Source organism: Lissotriton vulgaris, chromosome 4_1, assembly GCF_964263255.1.
Source record: "Lissotriton vulgaris chromosome 4_1, aLisVul1.2, whole genome shotgun sequence".
In the NCBI taxonomy this organism is placed as follows: Eukaryota; Metazoa; Chordata; class Amphibia; order Caudata; family Salamandridae; genus Lissotriton; species Lissotriton vulgaris.
The window spans coordinates 1,672,358,464-1,672,377,181 of record NC_141691.1 but is presented as its reverse complement, the minus strand read 5'-3'; the positions used below and the strand labels follow the sequence as shown (position 1 = coordinate 1,672,377,181).

The following is an 18,718-nucleotide window of genomic DNA, read 5'->3' as shown; positions in this document are numbered from 1 at the left end:
GTATTTCTACACCTCAGCACAGAATAGAAGTTGGAGCTTCTTAGGGGGGTGGCCCTGCCCAGCCTCTGACGGGTGCTGCGGGAGCCCTGTGACCCTTTTATGTGCCTCCTGGCGCTGTTTCAGGTATGGGCGGTGTGCGCACCGCGAAGGCTGGGTAATGTAGTACTGGTCTTCACTCCTCAGACCGGCAGACCTGCAATGCTCCTGCGTGTGACTCTGGCGGCGGTGGCAACAAACACAAGGCAGGAACCCGGTAAGTTGAGCTCCCGCGCTGTGGGAGCCCTGTGCCCCTTTTATGCACCTCCTGGCGCGGTTTCAGGTGTGGGAGGTGTGCGCGCCACTAAGGCTGCTGGGGATTGTTGTACCAGTCTCCTCTCCTGAGACTGGCAGACCAGCAATGCTTCCCCTGTGACTCTGGCGGCGGTGTCAGCAAACACAAGGCAGGAAACTGGTAAGTTGAGGTTTATCAAAAGGTTGCAAAGGCCCCCCAGCCCTACTCTTTAAGATTCTCTTGTCAGCTATATCTCCTTTCTGAGATGTGTCTAGCTCCCTTTAACCCATACCCTCTCTCACAATCAAAGAGCCTTTTTGAAGAAAGGGCCTGGCTCTTCCTCCCTCCAGTGTGTGTCCTAGCCAGCTGTCAGGAATGCAGCAATCCAGAAATCTGTCTGGGGGGCTACTCGACCTCCACATGCTTCTCCAACAGGCACTGCATCTCCCTAAATGAAACTTAAAGGCTTCCTTGTATTTTACCCTTTACACTCACACAAACATCCCTGCAAGCACACGCAACATATGTGTGCAGGCTTCCATTTACTGCACCATACATCACAGTGTGCTCACACAGAAACGATATGTCTTCTATGTACGGCACCACTCAGGGGTACCTTTAAATCACTGTGCACACACAGGCAAACAAGGGTGCACTGTCTGGCACTACATTCATCATAACATAGGTCAAGGGTGACTTAAGCACACAACAGCGGAACACGAGTGGGTTCTTACACCCCACTTGTGTGACACAGATTAAAATTCCTTCTTATCACTCTACTGATAACGATGACTTAAAACGCAGTATACTACCACCACCACGCTTGTGCTCCTAGTAGACTCTCACTGCACAAGGGTAGAGATTTGTAGACCCCTCCCACTCTAAGCAAGACCAAAACCCATGAGAAAGGCCTAGGTAATGGCAACCACAGATGATAGGGGCTCGACCATGACCAAAAGTCGCTACCAAGGATCCAGAATCACCAAAGCCTGGGCACCCTGGTCAGGGGTACACGTCAGTTAGCATGTAGGCACTTTATTGACTAAGAATGTATTTAGCTGTGATATATTTGATGCAATTTGATCTTGATAAACAAATATAATATGTCACCTTTTCATTTGCTGCCTCAATTTGTTTCTGCTTTTCATTTGAGAGTTGCAGTAGTTCTGCTTGATGAGAAGCTACGACGGATTCAAGCTGTCTTCTGAATGCATCATCAACAGAGTGAAGTTTTTCCACTGCAATTCTGAAAAATATTTGTATATTAAAATGTGCACTAAGCAACAATTCAGTCATGAATGTGCACATGCTATACATTTATCAAAATCTTCTGTTAATATGGTGGAATATTCACCTTTTATAGATAACATTAAAATGTGGGAGAGCCAGTGGAAAACAAAGAAGTGGCCGTGGTCTATTAATATTAATATATGACTACTTCCATAAATATTTTAAATAAATCAGCCTCTTCTTTTCAGAGTTGTGAGAGACACAGGCTATGTGGTTATCAATGTGAGAGCTGCAGAAGGGAAGAACTCCACAGCAATCTCTTTTGCCGTCATTTAATTGCACGACCAAAGTAGTTGGGCAAAGCAGGGGGAGTGGCAGAGACTCCTATAGCAATAATAATCCACTAGTATCCTCATACCCCTCCCAAGTACTAGGCATCATAGACATCTTTTATGTTCACTTTCATCTAAAAAGGAGGAGGTAAGGAAGCGGACAGAAAACAATCCAGACATCATTCTGACTTGCTGATTCCTGCTCACCCTCACATTGTACAGTATTGCAATTGTCCTTAAAGATGGCTTACTATCCCTGGCGAGGCAAGAAGCACATTAAGGGAAGGAAGGGTGACATTCTTTCTAACATTCATTTCTGAAATCATAGGCATTATCAATGAATACTGGGCAAAGGGAATAATGAATCAATGACTAAAGTATAAAAAATAAATTGACCCTAGCAAATTACAGGCCACATTAAAATCTCCTTCACCAGAGTAAGATCAGTGAAAGGGAAGCCAAAACAAATTGCAATATGTGGAAATTCAAAACTTCACATTCACCTATCGGTATCCAGACCCATTAGAGAGATGGAAAGCTCAAGCTAGTCAAGCAGCAAAGATTCGCCCTTACCTGGAACACACAACACAGTAGACTATGACATGAAATGAAATGAAAATGAAATTTATAAAGCGCTACAGTTGCCCTCAGGCGTCCAGGCGCTACAACACAAAATCACAATAACAGCTTTAGAGTGAATCCAACATCATTTTGCAAGGCCTAAATTGCCCAGGGAGTAGACATTTGACCTTGTTCCTTTCAAAAGCAGACAATGTTTTCAGGGAGACAGAGAGAGGCAGCTCCGGACCAGGTCAATGAGGTGTGGAAAAACAGAAACGGATGTCAGCGAGCTGGTTGGCTCCTAATATACCTCAGTGACATCACTTCAGTCGTGGCTACAGCTGCTTGGTGCCAAAAAGCACTGTTGGGCTCTCGTTGCTGGGAGAACTTTTTCTGGACTACCCTGTAAGTCTGAATGGAGTATTCCATAAGGTGATGAATCTGCAGGAACATGTATCCATCTGAAGATTCATCTGTAACACATCACTCAAAATTAATTGAACACGCACAATTTCAGATGAACCAGGACAATACTACAATCAGTCTTTGCTTGAAAAACGCAACTGGAAACCTAGCAAACATCACCAAATATTTGACACAGATGTGCAATTAGATGCCTCCACTGAAACAAAATATACTTTTACTGTCGGGTTAACAGAACTGGTTTTCACATATGACTAAGGTCTTCGACCAGACCATGAAAAGAGCATTTTGCGTTTTCTGTGGAAGTGCAAACAGCGATGCATGGAGTTTTCCTGTATCAAACATGTCTAAAAGAATGCCATTATTGAGCACCCACTTATGCTCTTCAATTTTACACATTTTGCCAAACATTGACCTCAAGTATGGGATGACAGGTTCGATGATTTAGTTGAAAGACCTAACTTACAGAACTGGGTCTAGAAAAAGATCCAGTGTCATCTCATAAAGGTATACCAGTCAGTGTTTGAGTGGAGTGATGAGTGCTCTGTAATCAACTAACAAACAAGTTACTTACCTTCGGTAACGCTTTTTCTGGTGGATACTGTATCTGCCTGTGGATTCCTCACCTTATGAATATCCCCTGTGCCAGCATTCTGCAGAAACTTTTTCCCAGCTCTCCCCACCGATGAGGTAGTCACAATGCTATGGCTCGGCACGCGGCTCCGCATGATGTCACTGGAGCCATAAGAGGGCCACGTCGGCATGATGACGTCAGTTCCACCCATTTTTTCTGTGCCTCCGAGGCGAACTAACCATAGAGACATTGGATACATAGTACACAGTATTCACACAAATACCCAGTGTAAAGTGACATAGGAAAGCAAAAGAAAGCAAACATTTCCTATTAGCCTACACAAAGGCAAACAGAGTCAACACAAAATGACAATATGATACAACCATATTAACTAATACCTCTTTTAAGGTATTAAAGGGTGGACAATGGGGAGGCGGGTGGGTTAGTGAGGAATCCACAAGCAGATACTGTATCAACCAGAAAAAGCGTTACCGAAGGAAAGTAACTTGCTCTTCTGATGGATACATCTGCCTGTGTATTACTCACCTTATGAACAGAATCCCACAGCAGTCCAAACCCCGGAGGAGGGTGTCCACCCTTCTATACCAAAAAGTCTTGCAAAACAGAGCGTGCAAAATGGCCATCCCTTCTCATCTCGGAATCTAAGCAGTAATGATTTGCAAAAGGGTGGAGGGAGGCCCAAGTTGCGGCCTTACAGATGTTCAACACAGGAACACCTCTGGACAAGGCAGAAGTAGATGATTTAGCCCTAGTGGAATGAGCTCTAATGCCATCAGGAGGCTCCTTACCAGCCAGAGCCTAGCAGATCTTGATGCACAAGATGAGCCACCTGGATAAAGTTTGCTTGTGCACAGCGCCTTGCCCTTCATGCGTCCAACTTAGGCCACAAAGAGCTATTCGTCCAGTCGCAAGTCCTTCATTCTATCCAGATAGAAACTAACCGCCATCTTAGGATCCAAGCGGTGAAGCCTCTCCTCCTACTTGGAAGGGTGAGGGGGAGGATAGAAAGAAGCGAGGGTAATGGACTGCCCTAGATGGAAGGGAGTTACCACCTTAGGCAGAAAAGCAGCCCTGGTCCTGAGAACGAACCTTTCAGCATGTATAGTCAGAAACAGTGACTTAGAACTCAAAGCCTGAAGCTCATTCACTGTTTTGAATGACAGCAGTCTCAAAGGACAACTATGCATAGGTTCAAATGGGGAACCCATTAAGAAAGTTAAAACTAGATTCAAATCCCACTGGGGCATAACAAAGGGAGTGGGTGGAGGCATATTAGTAAGGCTCTTAATAAACCTTAAAACAATCGGAGATTTAAAAAGAGACAGCTGATCAGGCAAACAAAGAAATGCCGATAAAGCCGACAAATAACCTTTAACAGTAGCAACAGCACAACCCTGCTGGGCCAAATGCAGTGAAAGAACATCAGAAGGATGAGCTTTTAAGGGATCAATAGACCCCTCTTCACACCATTTAACAAATCTTGACCACCTGTAGAAGTAAATGGACTTAGTGGAGTGTCGCCTGGCCGATAAAATAACATCCACCATGTCAGGCGGGAGAGACAAAGAATTCAGGTTGCCCCTTTCAATCTCCAGGCATAAAGATGCAGGCTCTGGAGGTGGTGGTGTAGAACCTGCCCCTCTGACTGCGAGAGGAGGTCTACCCTGAGAGGGAGACGGAGCGGAGGGTGCGAAGAAAGGTGAAGGAGGTCTGTGTACCAAACCATTCTTGGTCAATCCGGGGCGATCAATATAACTTGGGCCCGGTCTTGGCAAATCTTCCTCAGAACCCGAGGAATCAAGGGTATGGAAGGAAACGCATAAATGAGTTGTGTGCTCCAACTAAACTGAAATGCGTCCCCCAACGCTCCCTGCTTCGGAAACCGGAGACTGCAGAATGACCGACAGTGCACGTTCTCGAGAGTGGCAAACAGGTCCACCCATGGAGTTCCCCAAGTCCGGAAGATGTGTCGAACTACCCCCGGATGAAGCCTCCACTCGTGGTCGGCAGAGAACTGCAGACTGAGACTGTCGGCATGCACGTTCAGCACCCCGGCCAGATGATTTGCCATCAAGCAAATCCGATGGTCCTGAGCCCAGGACCAGAGCCGCAACGCCTCTCTGCCGAGACGGTACAACCCTACTCCTCCCTGCTTGTTGACGTACCACATCGCGGAAGTGTTGTTCGCCAGGACTTGATCCGACTGACCGCAAAGGGAAGGGAGAAAAGCCTTGAGCATCAAACGTATCGCCCGCAATTCCAGCAGATTGATATGAAGTAATCTTTCCTCTGGAGACCAAAGACCTTTGACCTCCAGATCCCCCAGATGAGCACCCCACCCTAGGGTAGAGGCATCCGTTATCACTGTGGCCACTGATGGAGGAAGATGAAAGGGCTTTCCTTGAGACAGATTGCCCTCCACGCTCCACCAAAACAAATCCGCTGCAGCTCCTCTGGAGATTCTGACTAACTCCCCGAGATCTCAGTTGTGCTTATACCACTGCCTGCGGAGACACCACTGGAGTGCCCTCATGTGTCAGCGTGCATGGTTGACCAACAGAATGCATGAAGCGAACAGACTGAGCAGGCGAAGGTCCTTCAGAACTGGAACAACTGCTCCATTGTGAAACAAAGAGATCATTTCCTGAATGTCGAGAATCCTTTGGGGAGGAGGAAAAGCTTGACACACAGTGGTATTCAGTACTGCCCCTATGAACAGGATGTGCTGAGAGAGCACCAGGTGAGATTTGGGCACATTTATCAAAAAACACAATTTATTTTTTTTCAATATCTTTTTATTGGCATTTACATAGATATGTATACGTAATAATCAACATCGTTTTTGAGATACTATCCAATCTTACATATGGCAACAATTATCATTTACATCCAATCTAAGAACACACATGAGTTCCTGCAAAGCAAGAAAAAAAGGTCCTAAAGAGCTGTAATATCATATGTACGTTCAATTACACGCAAAATAAATAGTCACATTGGAGGCAGGTCCTCGGTGCAAGAAATTCTAATGAGTAACTTCAGTTCAGTGGGGAGGAGTTGAACATCTACTCCTGTGGCTGTTTAAACGCCTACATGTCATTATGATCTTCAACCTGACTTCAGTCTAGTAATCTCAGTTAGTACTAAGTCAATAAAAGAAATGCCACCCATGGAAAGAAAACCCAATAATACAAACATTCAACTATAACGAAATCTAACCCACGAGAGGTCTGCACGTTTTACGAGCCACAGTCTGGCTAAAAAAAACCACTGTGTGTGACAGGGGAGTAGGCGAGAGGAGGGAGGGAAGAGAGGCTCTAAAACTAATGAGTGCAAAAAGAGCAATCAAGACATCTGAGCTGGTGTCCCTTGCTAGCTCGGAATCCGTTGGAGTTGAAATCGGTGTCTGGTTTGATGCGTGTCGTGCCACCCACGTCTTTACTGCATCTGCCCAGGGTTCAGCCAACAGCGTACTTCTCTTAGTAATCCTGTCCTCCCGGAGTAAAGCTTGTTCTTCTGCCCTAACCCAGCACATGACATCCTCCTCCCAGGCCACCACTAGCGGGGCATACCTTGACTTTCAGCCCAATGCTAACCTTCTTTTGGCCATGACAAGAGCCAGGGCAATAAACCTATTTCCAATTTTGCGTGCTTTGGGTCCCGGGAACAATCCCAATAGACATATCTCCAGAGAACACTAGAGTCCTGGCCAAGACCTTATTAAGTGTATCTACAATCCTACGCCAGAAATCCGCCAGTCTGTCACAAGACCATATCATATGGTCAAAGTCTGCATCCAGTTGTGAGCACCTGGGACAAGCCTGATCTTCCCTCGAATAGATTACATTTAACCTGTGTGGAGTAAGGTAGGTTCTGTGTAGAACGTTAAAATGTATGAATTTAAAAGCAGCATACCGTGATACCTTTTTTGGTCCACTAAGGGCTTTCTCCCATTCCTTCTCAGTCAGTTTTCTATTTAATGCTTTCTGCCATCTCTCTTACAGTCTGGGCAAAGGGTGCGGTGCTAATTCCCGTATTGCCAAATACAACCATTTTATCAAATGTCCTGCCGAACCCAAAGTCAACAATGCCTGTAAGGAGGGATGGGTACCCAGTTCATTCCCGGCTATGCCCCATAATTCGGTCATTGCCCTTCTAAGTTTATGGTAGTTTGAAAATTGACCTGGTGGGAGATCGTGGTATTCCAAAAACTCGGTTAATGGGAGCAATTCCCCATCTCTATAACAGTCACTGATGGACCGTATTCCCGCCTCTTCCCAACCCACCAATTGTCGCCAAGTGAGGGGTGGGCCCATTCCCACCAGGGGGATGCCTGTAAGCGGAATACTTGGTGCGTAAAGCAGGGTTCCTTTGGAGCATGCTATGCATCTGTCCCAGCAAGCCACTGCCACGGAAAGCAACACTCCATTCGAGCAATGTTCTGCCGACTGTTAAGTAATCTGAGGGGTAGTCGCATGTGTAATGCTACAGGTGCAAGCAATAATGTAGTCACGTCCCTCCCGTCTAACCACCTAGCAAGCCATTGGAGTTGGCCAGGTAGTAGGCCTCGAAGTCTGGGGCCCCCAGTCCCCCACTCATTAAGGGAAGTCTCCAGCGATACTCTGTGACGACTCCAATCCCATATCAACTCCCGGAGTATCTCATCCAGAGTTCTAAACCAGTATTTGGGAATTATTACTGGTCGGTTGACAAAGTAATATAAAAGTCGCTGCAATATCAATATCACCATTTTAGACAACGCTACTCTAGCCATGACTGGGAGTTTAAGTGTGCGCCAAAAGGCTACATTAGTTCGAAGCCCTCTCAGGACGCTCCCCAGGTTACCATCAGAGAGGTCAGCTTGCGTACGATAAATCTGTATCCCCAAGTATTTAAAGGAGACCAATGCCAAACTGAGGTTGGGTGGGAAAGCCGGCCGCTTAAGGGGAGTAGAATGAAGCGGGAACACAAACGTTTTTTTTGGGTTCAGACGTAAGCCAGAAAGTTCTGCAAATTCCTCAAATATGTGTAACACCGTATGGATACCCCTGTGGCCATCTCTTAAGTATATTAACACATCATTGGCATAGAGTTAAATAATATGCGAGGTTCCATCAAGAGGGATCCCCAATCTACCCTCTTCTTGTCGAAATCGCACTGCCAGGGGTTCCATCGCCAGTACAAAAAGCAATGGCGAGAGGGGGCAGCCCTGCCCGGTGCCCCTATGGATAGGGTACGGTGTTGATATCACAGGACCAGTACGTACACGTGCCCGCGGCTGCGTATACAAAAGGTGAACCCATTTTAGCCACTCATCTGCATCCTCTCCAAAACTGTCAATAGAAAATCCCAGCACAGGGAATCAAAGGCTTTCTCCAAGTCGATCGCCACCACCACAGCATCTGGGAAATCGCCTATCCCCGGATGGAACATCACATGGAACAATCTCCTAAGATTTATGGACGTAGAACGCGTAGGAATAAAGCCATTTTGGTCCACATGAACCAGGTGTCGCATATGAGACAAGAGCCGGTTTGCCAGCGCCTTGCTCAATATTTTAAAATCCATATTTAACAAGAACAATGGTTTGAACTCCGTCAAGCGGGTATGAGCATGTTTGGCTTTTGGCAGGGGAATCACCAGCGCCTCTCTGAGAGAGGGTGGCAGTTGTTGGTCATGTAGCGCAACTGCAGAAATCTTTTCCAGCTCTGGGGCTAAAATATCCATATATGCTGCATAGAATTCTGTTGGCAGGCCATCCGGACCCGGCGTCTTCCCCCTAGCCATCTCCCTAATTGCCTGCCTGATTTCATCCACTGTGACTGGCGATGCTAACGAAGTTTCCGAATCACGTTCCAAACATGGAAGCTGCAGTCCATCTAGGTATGACAGTAGGAAACCATACCGAAGCACTCTTGGTAAGCCGTAAAGTGTCTCATAAAAAGCTCGTAAAGCCGTATTAATAGCCCTTGGAGAAGAAAGTATGTTATGTTATGTTAAAAGATTATTTGTAGAGCGCACAGCTACTCATTGAGTTTCCCAGCGCTGAAGCAGGATGAAGGCTAAGCCAGGTGGGGAAGCCAAGCTCTGGGGTTTATAGCTGAAACAACAAAGTTTTTAGAGAATTCCAGAACTCCAGGAGATCCTGAGTTAACCTTAGATCCACTGGTAGATTGTTCCACAATTTTGCTGCTTGCACCTGGAAGGAGCGACCCCCTATACGTGCCCGAAGGTATCTGGGGGACCGAGCCAGTTGCAGACCTGAGTGCACAGTGTGAATGGTAAAAGTGGACTCTCTTTGTGATGTACCCAGCTCCTAAACCGTGGAGAGCCATAAAAGCCAGGACCATGGTATCTGGTCTAGCTCATCAGTTATACTGGGAATAGGGGTACCTCTGCTCTCTGGTTTAATCAACCAGGCCAGTAATCGTCTAGCCGAAACTCCCTCTATGCGTTGTCTCGTTTGATATGTTTTAAAATCCAAAGCTCTCAATCTATCCCAGGTAGAGTTATAGAGGAGTTATAGAGGCTCGTCACCACCTTCATCACCACCCATTCAACTAAGGGAGAGCTGGCCGTACCCTGTTTTTCTACAAAATAATGTTCCAGTGTCGCCGAAAGAAGCCGGCAGAAACCATCATCCAGCAACAACTCCGGGTCCAGCCTCCATAAAGGTATGGGCGTCTTTTCTGGGGAGGGAGTGAATCGCAGTAGCAGGGAGCTATGATCCGACAGCGATCGATCCAGGTATTCAGCCCCTGACATCGTATTTGACAGTACAGCAGAGCAGAGGAACATATCCAATCTAGTGTGTAAGTTATACAAATGTGAATAGTAAGAGCCTTCTCTGCGCTGCGTATTTTGTAGTCTCCATATATCCAGCAGTTCCCACTCAGTAGCCCAACTCCTAAGTCCTTTGCAGTATTGGCGGCCTAGGTACCCCTGAGTGGAGGGGTGGATCTATCCCAACCCACGTCCCACACACAATTGAAATTTCCTCCCATTATCAGGTTGTCACAAGATATTCCTGCTAACTTACGTGATAAAAGGACCAAAAAGGGAAGCTGGTCCCGATTAGGGGCATACACACTGTGTAACTTCCCAACCCAAGAGCGGTCTGACAACTGTCAGCTGTCCAAACTTAAAGCAATACTGCATAACAGTTCTCACAACACAACAACAACAACAAGGCACAAGGCTACACACACTAGTGTATACAGGGGAGCGTGGTCCACGAGAGCTTAGCCAACAATAGCCAAACCAACATGGCCTCACAGCCTAACGGTCCGTTCCAGCCCCGCCCAGGGGGGCCTACCCAGAAGTCCTCAAATATTGCAGCAACACAAAGAACAAGAAAATAAAATGTTACTTATCTAGGTCATCAGCATATCTAGGAGTTACCATAGGTACGGAACCGTTATCCGCTCGGAAGGTATCTGTCTCAGACTTGTCAGTTCAGTACTTAGCCTCAGAGTCCCTGTCCAGTGAGGCTTCCCTGTTGCGCATCATGGCTGACACAGCTTCCAGTGCTTCCGCTCTCTAGTGCTGTCTGAGAAGGGCTCGGTGTCGTCGTTGTCTTCCACCGCTGTCTCATATATAGTCGTTTCTCTTGGGTGCGTACTGTCGACTAGTGGCCATTGCGCGATTTTGGAGCACCTTCTGTTTTGTAGGCCTCAACCCATTCCCAGGCCGACTTCGGTTCTTCGCAGAAATGTGTTTTCCCATCTAGCATTATTTTAAGTCGAGCTGGAAACATCCGTGCATATTGGATACCCTAATCACGAAGTACAGGATTCACCTCCAGGAAGGAAGTGCGTCGTCGCTGCACTTCCATTGTGTAGTCTGGAAACAAGGACACTTTATGATTTTCCACCAAGTATGGTCCATCAGTTTGAGATTTTTTCAATAGCAGATGCCTGTCCCAGAAGTGGAGCAATCTAGCCACCACGGCACGAGGTGGTAACCCTGGCGCGGGTTGTGTAGCTGGCACCCGATGTGCGCGTTCCAGCGTGTAGAATTGTAATAGACCTTCCGGCGCCACGACGTCTACAACCATGTCTCCAGGTAATGAACCATGTCCGTTCCTTGCACGCCTTCCGGCAGACCGAGCACACTCACATTATTTCTTCGATTGCGTCCTTCCGCATCCTCAGCCCGTTGTTCTAGTACATTAACTCTGGCGGATAAGTCCCCTACCTCTGAAGTGAGGACTCGTTTCCAGCATCATTTCCGTTTGTTTCACTCTGTCCAATAATTTTGCATGTTCCGCACTTAGTAGACCGAGGCCCACTGCAACCGTGCTTATATCTTGATGCAAGGTTGCCTTAGTATCGGCAATGGACTTCAGAACCTTCGTGAATTGTTGCTGGAAGGGTACTTCCGGTTGGCCACGGTCATTGTCTGGTGGTACATGACTAGGGGCATTCTCTTCTTGGTCTTGGGGAAGACAAACTTTGTTCCCCCTAGGCTTCCCCATTTGTGATGCGGTGCAGGCCCTTGTGTAGGGTCGAAGGCGCTGTTCCCCAGGGGGGTCTGAAGTACTCGCCAGTGCTGTAAGCCGCCGCCACTCAACTATCCGGTCTGTGCACTCCCGGGTCCGTTAACACCGCTAGGTAGTAACTAACTATTCTCTAGCAGTACAGGGGTGGCCAAAGCACCATCGATCGTCACTGTCCATTCCTGTGGGAGAGGCACAAACAAGCAGCGACCAACCCCAAAGTCTCTGAAGTACCTACCCACAGCGGAGCGTTAACAGGCACTGACAGCAAGCCCTGGGGCAGCTTCAGTACTCCCTTACCCTCAGTAAGCACTATGCTGCTTCCCCAAGCACCCAATTCACACAGCACAATCAGCGATCATGGAGGCACATCTGCGCCCAAGGAACTCCACGCAGTCTTCAAGGCCGTCCACTATTACGGGACAAAGTGCTTCACAGCAGTAGCCTATCTGTTACTTGCAAGTTCTGATGAAACGTTGGTTGCACCATCAAAGGACAGCCTTTCTGCGCGCTTCTCTTACCGGCAACCAGTTAGTCCAGGCAGGTCAGGGCACAACAGGAGGTGCGTGCGGTGTGAACTATGCTTCATACAAGTAAGGAGCCCATCACCATTCAATGCCCACTGTCTCTGAAATTGCCACGGGTGCGATGGGTTATGTTGCAGCCAGGATACACCTCCCTATCGGCGTTGTGTCACCCAAAGTTGACGCTCACCAGTCCACCTTTGACCCGTTCTCCTCCAAGAATTGTGCACCTATCCCAGGTCCTAGCCACAGAGATACTTTCCTATAGTGGATTTGTGCACCCGCCACAGATCAGGACTGGTGTGTGTCCCACTGAGTACCCCCGTGCACCGCGTCAATATCTGAGGCCCAACACTGCTCTGATCTTAAGCTCACTGTAGCAGCGAATGGGTGGAGTGTACCTCTAGGCCAGTTGTCTCCCAGGCCGCAATCTCAGTCGCGGCACAGTCGAAATTGCGAGAGGAGACCTCTTCCTACTGTAGCTCCCTTGAGACGACAGCGCAGCGCTCCGGTACTTTAGTCAGCCGGTACAAGCAACTCCGACCGAGGCCCAGTTCACCAATGCGCCTCAGGCCGCCTTTTACAGTTATCGTCTCCACTCCGTCTCATACCTTCGGCACAGCTCGGTAGTGAATGCAGCCGCAGGATACACCATACGAGTTGCGTGTGGGTCCCGAGTATCCAGCCCCCAGCCGTGCGCCCCCGGGTCTGGGCAGATTCGCCGATCAACAGGAGAATTGCTTAGGCTGATGCGGAGCTCTCGGCTCACGCGTCAGCCATCTTCGTCTACGTAGCCATGCCATCGAAAACCACAATTTGAACAACAGCTAGTTTGTTACCTGCTGATGACGACGCATCATCTCTGGGGACTTTGCCTTTAGCAGCCAGTTATCCATTCAGGAGAAAACTGGTATCCCGACTCCTGAGATGGGCAGCCACCACCGCCATCACTTTGGTGAAGACTCGAGGTGCATTAGTAAGACCAAACGGAAGGACCACAAACTGGTAATGTTGCGAACCAACCGTAAAGTGGAGATACTTCCTGTGAGACTTCAGGATTGGGATATGAAAATCGCATCCTGCAAGTCGATGGACACCATACAGTCCTCTTGTTGCCTGAAGAACCTGCGCTAGGGTGAGCATCTTGAACCTCTCCTGCTTGAGAAACAGATTCAAAATTCTGAGATCGAGGATGCGTCGTGACCTGCCATCCTTCTTGGGAATCAGGAAATACCAGGAGTAGCATCCCTGACCCCTTTCCAGCTCCGGAACCACCTCTTTCGCACCTTTTTGTAACAGTACAAAAACCTCCTTCTGAGAATAAATGATCCTCCATGCAACACCTTTGACGAGGTGGAATTCCCTGAAGGGAAGGGCGTACCCATTTTCCACCAGATCTAAAACCCAAAGGTCCAAAGTGATCAATTTCCAATCCTGTAGAAAATGGGTAAGCCGGCCTCCCACAGGACCTGCAAGATCCAGGATGGCGGATCTAGGGCTGCTTTCCTGCATTATCAGGAGGGGTTGGGGAAGAGGAGGAGGAAGAAGGCTGACAACCTGCTCCACGAAGGCGACCTCTGCCTTTAACCCTGTAGGACTTGAACAAGGGGTTTTGTTGCTGTTGCTGCTGCTGTGGCTGACGGAAACCACGAAAGGAGACTTTCCGAAGCCACTGTATCTTCTATAGCCATAACCCTTTGCCTGAGTCTGCAGACCCAAGGATTTCGCTGTGGCCTTACTGTATTTGAACCTTTGCAGAGGAGAATCAGCTTTTTCTCCAAAAAGTGTAAGACCCAACAAAAGGAAGATCGAGTAGGGCGGCCTGTACATCAGGAGAAAACCCAGAAGACCTTAGCCATGCATGCCTTCTCGTAGCAATGGATGAGCCCATCACCCTGGCAACCGAATCTGCTGTGTCCAGGCCAGACTGGATCACTTGGCGAGCCGCAGCCTGTGAGTATGCCAGTACCTCACTGAAATGTCCCCGATCTTCCTCAGGCAATTTTGGAAGAAGCTGTTTGGCAGAGTCCATAAGGGCATGAATGTATCTACCCAACAAACAGGTAGCATTGGTGGACTTCAAAGCCATACTCGCTGAAGAGAAGACCTTCTTTGCAGATTGTTCCAATTTCTTGGAATCCCTGTCAGCAGGAGCCTGCGGAAAGGCGCCCGTGGACTGCTTAGAACAAGAAGCCGGTACCACCAAACACTCAGGCGAAGGATGAGACAAAAGGAACACAGGATTCCCTGGAGCAGGACTGGACCTTCTGGACACCGACCTTGAAACTGCAGGAACAGAAAGAGGATTGCGCCATACATCAAGGATTGGCTCAGTCAAGGCATCATTGAACGGCAAGAGTGGGCCAACCACAGAGGACGGAGAACGAAGCACCTATGTGAGCAAATTAGGCTTATACTCAGCCATAGGGAGCTGAAGATCCAAGAGCTCTGCAGCCTTCGTTATCACAGTATGGTAAGGTGCAACTTCCTTTGAAGGGGAAGCTTTCTGTGAAGCAAAGTCCCACTCCACGGTGGTGTCAAGTCCACTTGCCTCACACAGACCCTCAAACATATCCTCAGTATCATAAATTTCACCTTCCACCACCTTTTCAGCCTGTTACTGCTCCTCCTCTATCAACCTCTGGGCTTCTCTCCTCGAGTGCATCCTTGGTTGCACCTGCGGCAGCGCCACACACAGCGTTGATGGCTTCGGGAGTGGAGTTGAAGGAGGATCTGCAGCAGCAACCGGCGCCAAACGAATCAGAGAAGAAGGTTAACTGGATGGAGCCGGGGACTGCACATACAGCGTCGACATCCTCAGAGCCGGAAACTGCCAGGACGGCGTAGTAGGCATGAAAGGCACGAAGGGTGCCTGAGGATATTGGTGAGGCACACCCAAATTAAATGCCAGAGGGCCTACTGGACCCAAAGGTGCACCAGAAGGGTATGAAGCCCTACATTGCATTTAAATAATTAAAGAGATCCGAACCTGGTGCCGGAAATGGAGGATACTGAGCCGGTTCGGGATCCAATCGAGGTACCTATGGGGTCGGAACCACCGGAGCCACAGGCGGGGTCCTAGGAGCTGAAGAACCCTCAGCATTAGCCGGATTCGACAATCCTTCCAGAGTCTGAGAAAATCTCGGCGTCGGTGACTGCACAGAGGTCCCCTTGCACGAAGGAGAATGGATCGGAGTCGCTTGAGGAGACACTGAAGGTGAAGGATAGACTAAGTCCTTTTCACGACGTTGAGGAGCCGGAGAAGGCGACCTTGAAACCACAGCCTTCGACGAACGGCGCCGAGATCCATGCCTCCTCTTCTTCTTGTGCTTCCCCTTTGATTCATGTTAAGCCGACGACCTCGACTTGGAATGTTTTCGACCCCTTTTTTCTTTTCTCACTTTAGCCATGTACAGCTTGGCTTCCTGTTCCTTCAAGGCCTTTGGGTTCATTTTTCTACAGCAAGAACAGCCCTCGACGTCGCAATCTAATGATAAACACCACAGACAGTCTTCATGGGGTCTTTACAGGGCTTGAACCCAGACTTTCTCAGAGCAGACATGGCAAAACCACAGAAAGAAACAATCCAAAATACAAAGTATCTAGCAGAAAGTATGGAGAGACCCAGAAAAACAGTTTGCTTCAACAGCGCGGAAAAAAGGGAACTGACGTCATCACGCCAACATGGCCCTCTCATGACTCCAGTGACGTCATGTAAAGCCATAGCATTGTGATGACCTCGTCGGCGTGGAGAGCTAGGAAAAAGTTTCTGAGGAATGCTGGTGCAGGGGATATTCATAAGGTGAGGAATCCACACGCAGATATATCCATCAGAACCAATATTCAAGAAGCATATGGGAGGACCTTATTGTAGAGTTTAAGCCCCTGCTTACTGTATTCACTACTAGATCCAGATTAACATCTTTCTCTCACTGGTGGGAAAAATACCATTGTTACTTACAGCTGGATGATGGAACAGTCTGTAGACCTCCTGAAATATCCCTCACAGTCTTCTGCTCAAGAATAAATTGATGATAAGAGCTCACAGACACGTGCAGATCTACTGTCACAATAGCTATGCTGGTTAACCAATAAAAGTATGAGTTAACTATGAAAACTATTTGGTCCCCAATAAAAGATCTGCTTTTTGCAATCGGGAAATAGTGTTATTTGTCATATCAGGAAATGTTGTTACCTGTTGCTGATTGGTAACAACACTCCTAATGCCTGCTTCAATTGCTAAGTGAATTCTGGCAGTTGTAGAATGTATGCATTAAAATAAGTAGGCATTCTACACATCAAAAAATACAATGCGACAAAATACAAGGTGTTTCTAGACATCGTTCTAGAAGGGTGTCGGGTAAAATGTGACGCTGAGATGGGCCAGGAGAAGGAAAGGGAATAAGACCCCCTCCAGGTTGGAAGAGCAGGTCAGGCTACCTGTGGGGGACATGTGCTGCACAAGCAGAAGAGGGTGTCCTGAAGCACTTTGTGGGGAAAGGAAGGCAGGCAACCAAGTTAGTTTTGCTTTTACCTATTTTATAATCATAATCCTTCTAAAGAGTATCCTCTGGTCAGCCTTTCCATCAAAAAAGGGATGAAGTTGTTGATCTCAAATTCTACTGCAAACTAGACTGAGCACAGGACCTAGTTTTAGATAATGTTACAATATGCAAAAAATTGACAAGTTATAAGAGTACATATCACAACAGGAACAGGTATCAAAATGGAGATTTCACAGTTTCAATGGAAGCAGCAATATGTACTGTATTTTCCTCCATTTACACTGAAAAAGCTACAAACATGATAGTTCTGTTTCAAAAGCGTAAAGTAATTATAAGCAACACTAGGGCCTCAATTACAGGGGGCAGTTACAATCTTGTTATTTACCTCCAACAGGATAGCATTACCAGGATTCATTGTAATACTGGGGATGAGTAAATAACAGGGATTACATGTTTTTGGGAAATAATGTGCAGGATTTGATGTTTCCACGCCTGGTCCAGTATGTTTTTCCTGGAGTTTCACATGGTAATTTTAAGGCTAATTCTCACTGTGAAAAAACGCAAAATCTATAAAGTTAATTGGCCTCACTAACTTCTATTACCGTGCCTACTGGATTTTAAAGCCGACTGATAATGGAGGCTTGGGTGCCAATGGCATCAAAGTGTTATAAAGATTTCTTTTCTTACTTCTGCGAATGAATGCTTTTGTTCCTCTCTTCAATCAGCTTTCTTTCCTTGCTATCAAAATGTTCTTTCATCTGCTTGACTTGTGCCTCAAGCTGTGTCAGCAGTTCTGCCTTGTCTTGCCACTTTCTGTTCATCATACTGAAAAAGAACAAAAAGACTACAATCAACCAACTGCCCACATGAAAGTAGTTCTTTACACATACTTATCGACTTTCTACTTCACATGTACAAGTTATGGTTGATTACCTGTATTCTTTTTTAATATCTTCCAGCTCAGTGTCTCGGTCTTCAAGTAGCTGCTTTAGTTCCTCCTTTCTCTCATTTTGCCTTTCTAGTTTCAGTTTAAGATCTTCAAGTTGTGAACTTTGGTCATCAATTTGCCCTTGAAAGGTCTTCTGAATTACAATAGTTTCATCCCTGAGCTTTCTGACCTGTTCATCTCGGTCCTGTAGACCCTAGAAAGGAAAAACACACTGGATTTACCATCACCCTCTCCAGCAGTACATTCGCACAGGCGTAAGCTACAGCTAGGCAGAACATTGAGACTTATGCTTTCTAAAATATTTTATTGAAATGCCCTTAAATTATCATTTTATTTTTGATTTCCATCATCACTCCTTCTACAAAAATCAGATGATGATCACTATCGGATTCCTTCATCTATGTAACTGTAAAGTGCAGGGCGAAGAGAATGGGTCTAATGTCAGTTCTCACTTATCTGAATATAGGGCGACTTCCAGCTGAAGCCACTGTTTTGCCATAATACATATGGCAACAAATGAATCTTCAGGAAAAAGTGTCAATTTGTGTGGAAAAAAGGCAAAGGCAAAAAACCCAGCAGTGGCAAAGGTACCTTGAGAAGAAATGTTGCGATGGAAAGTACTGACTTGAGTAGAAGCACAGAGATGGCAAGGTACTGTATAGCTTAATCATAAATAGGGTTTCCAGTTAAAACCAATTACAACCGCTAAAGGGCAAGTTTACTTTTCGTTGATGGAAAATACAGCATTTTGCAACACCATTACTGCTAATGGGACCTCTGGTGTCAACAAGTATAAGTGCAGCCCCTACTTCTAGGCACTTTTCGGTGATGGAT

General features: G+C 47.0%; 1 protein-coding gene across 1 annotated transcript in view; it reads right to left on the bottom strand.

Moving 5' to 3' along the window:
- Positions 1-18,718, bottom strand: part of LRRCC1 (leucine rich repeat and coiled-coil centrosomal protein 1) — a 407,257-nt gene that overhangs the window by 33,954 nt on the left and 354,585 nt on the right. The window contains exons 16-18 of the mRNA XM_086965946.1: positions 17,869-18,077; positions 17,623-17,760; positions 1,382-1,517 (exon numbers count right to left, since the gene is read on the bottom strand). Of these exons, the coding sequence (XP_086822072.1) occupies positions 1,382-1,517; positions 17,623-17,760; positions 17,869-18,077 (483 nt within the window). The remainder of the gene's footprint in view (positions 1-1,381; positions 1,518-17,622; positions 17,761-17,868; positions 18,078-18,718) is intronic.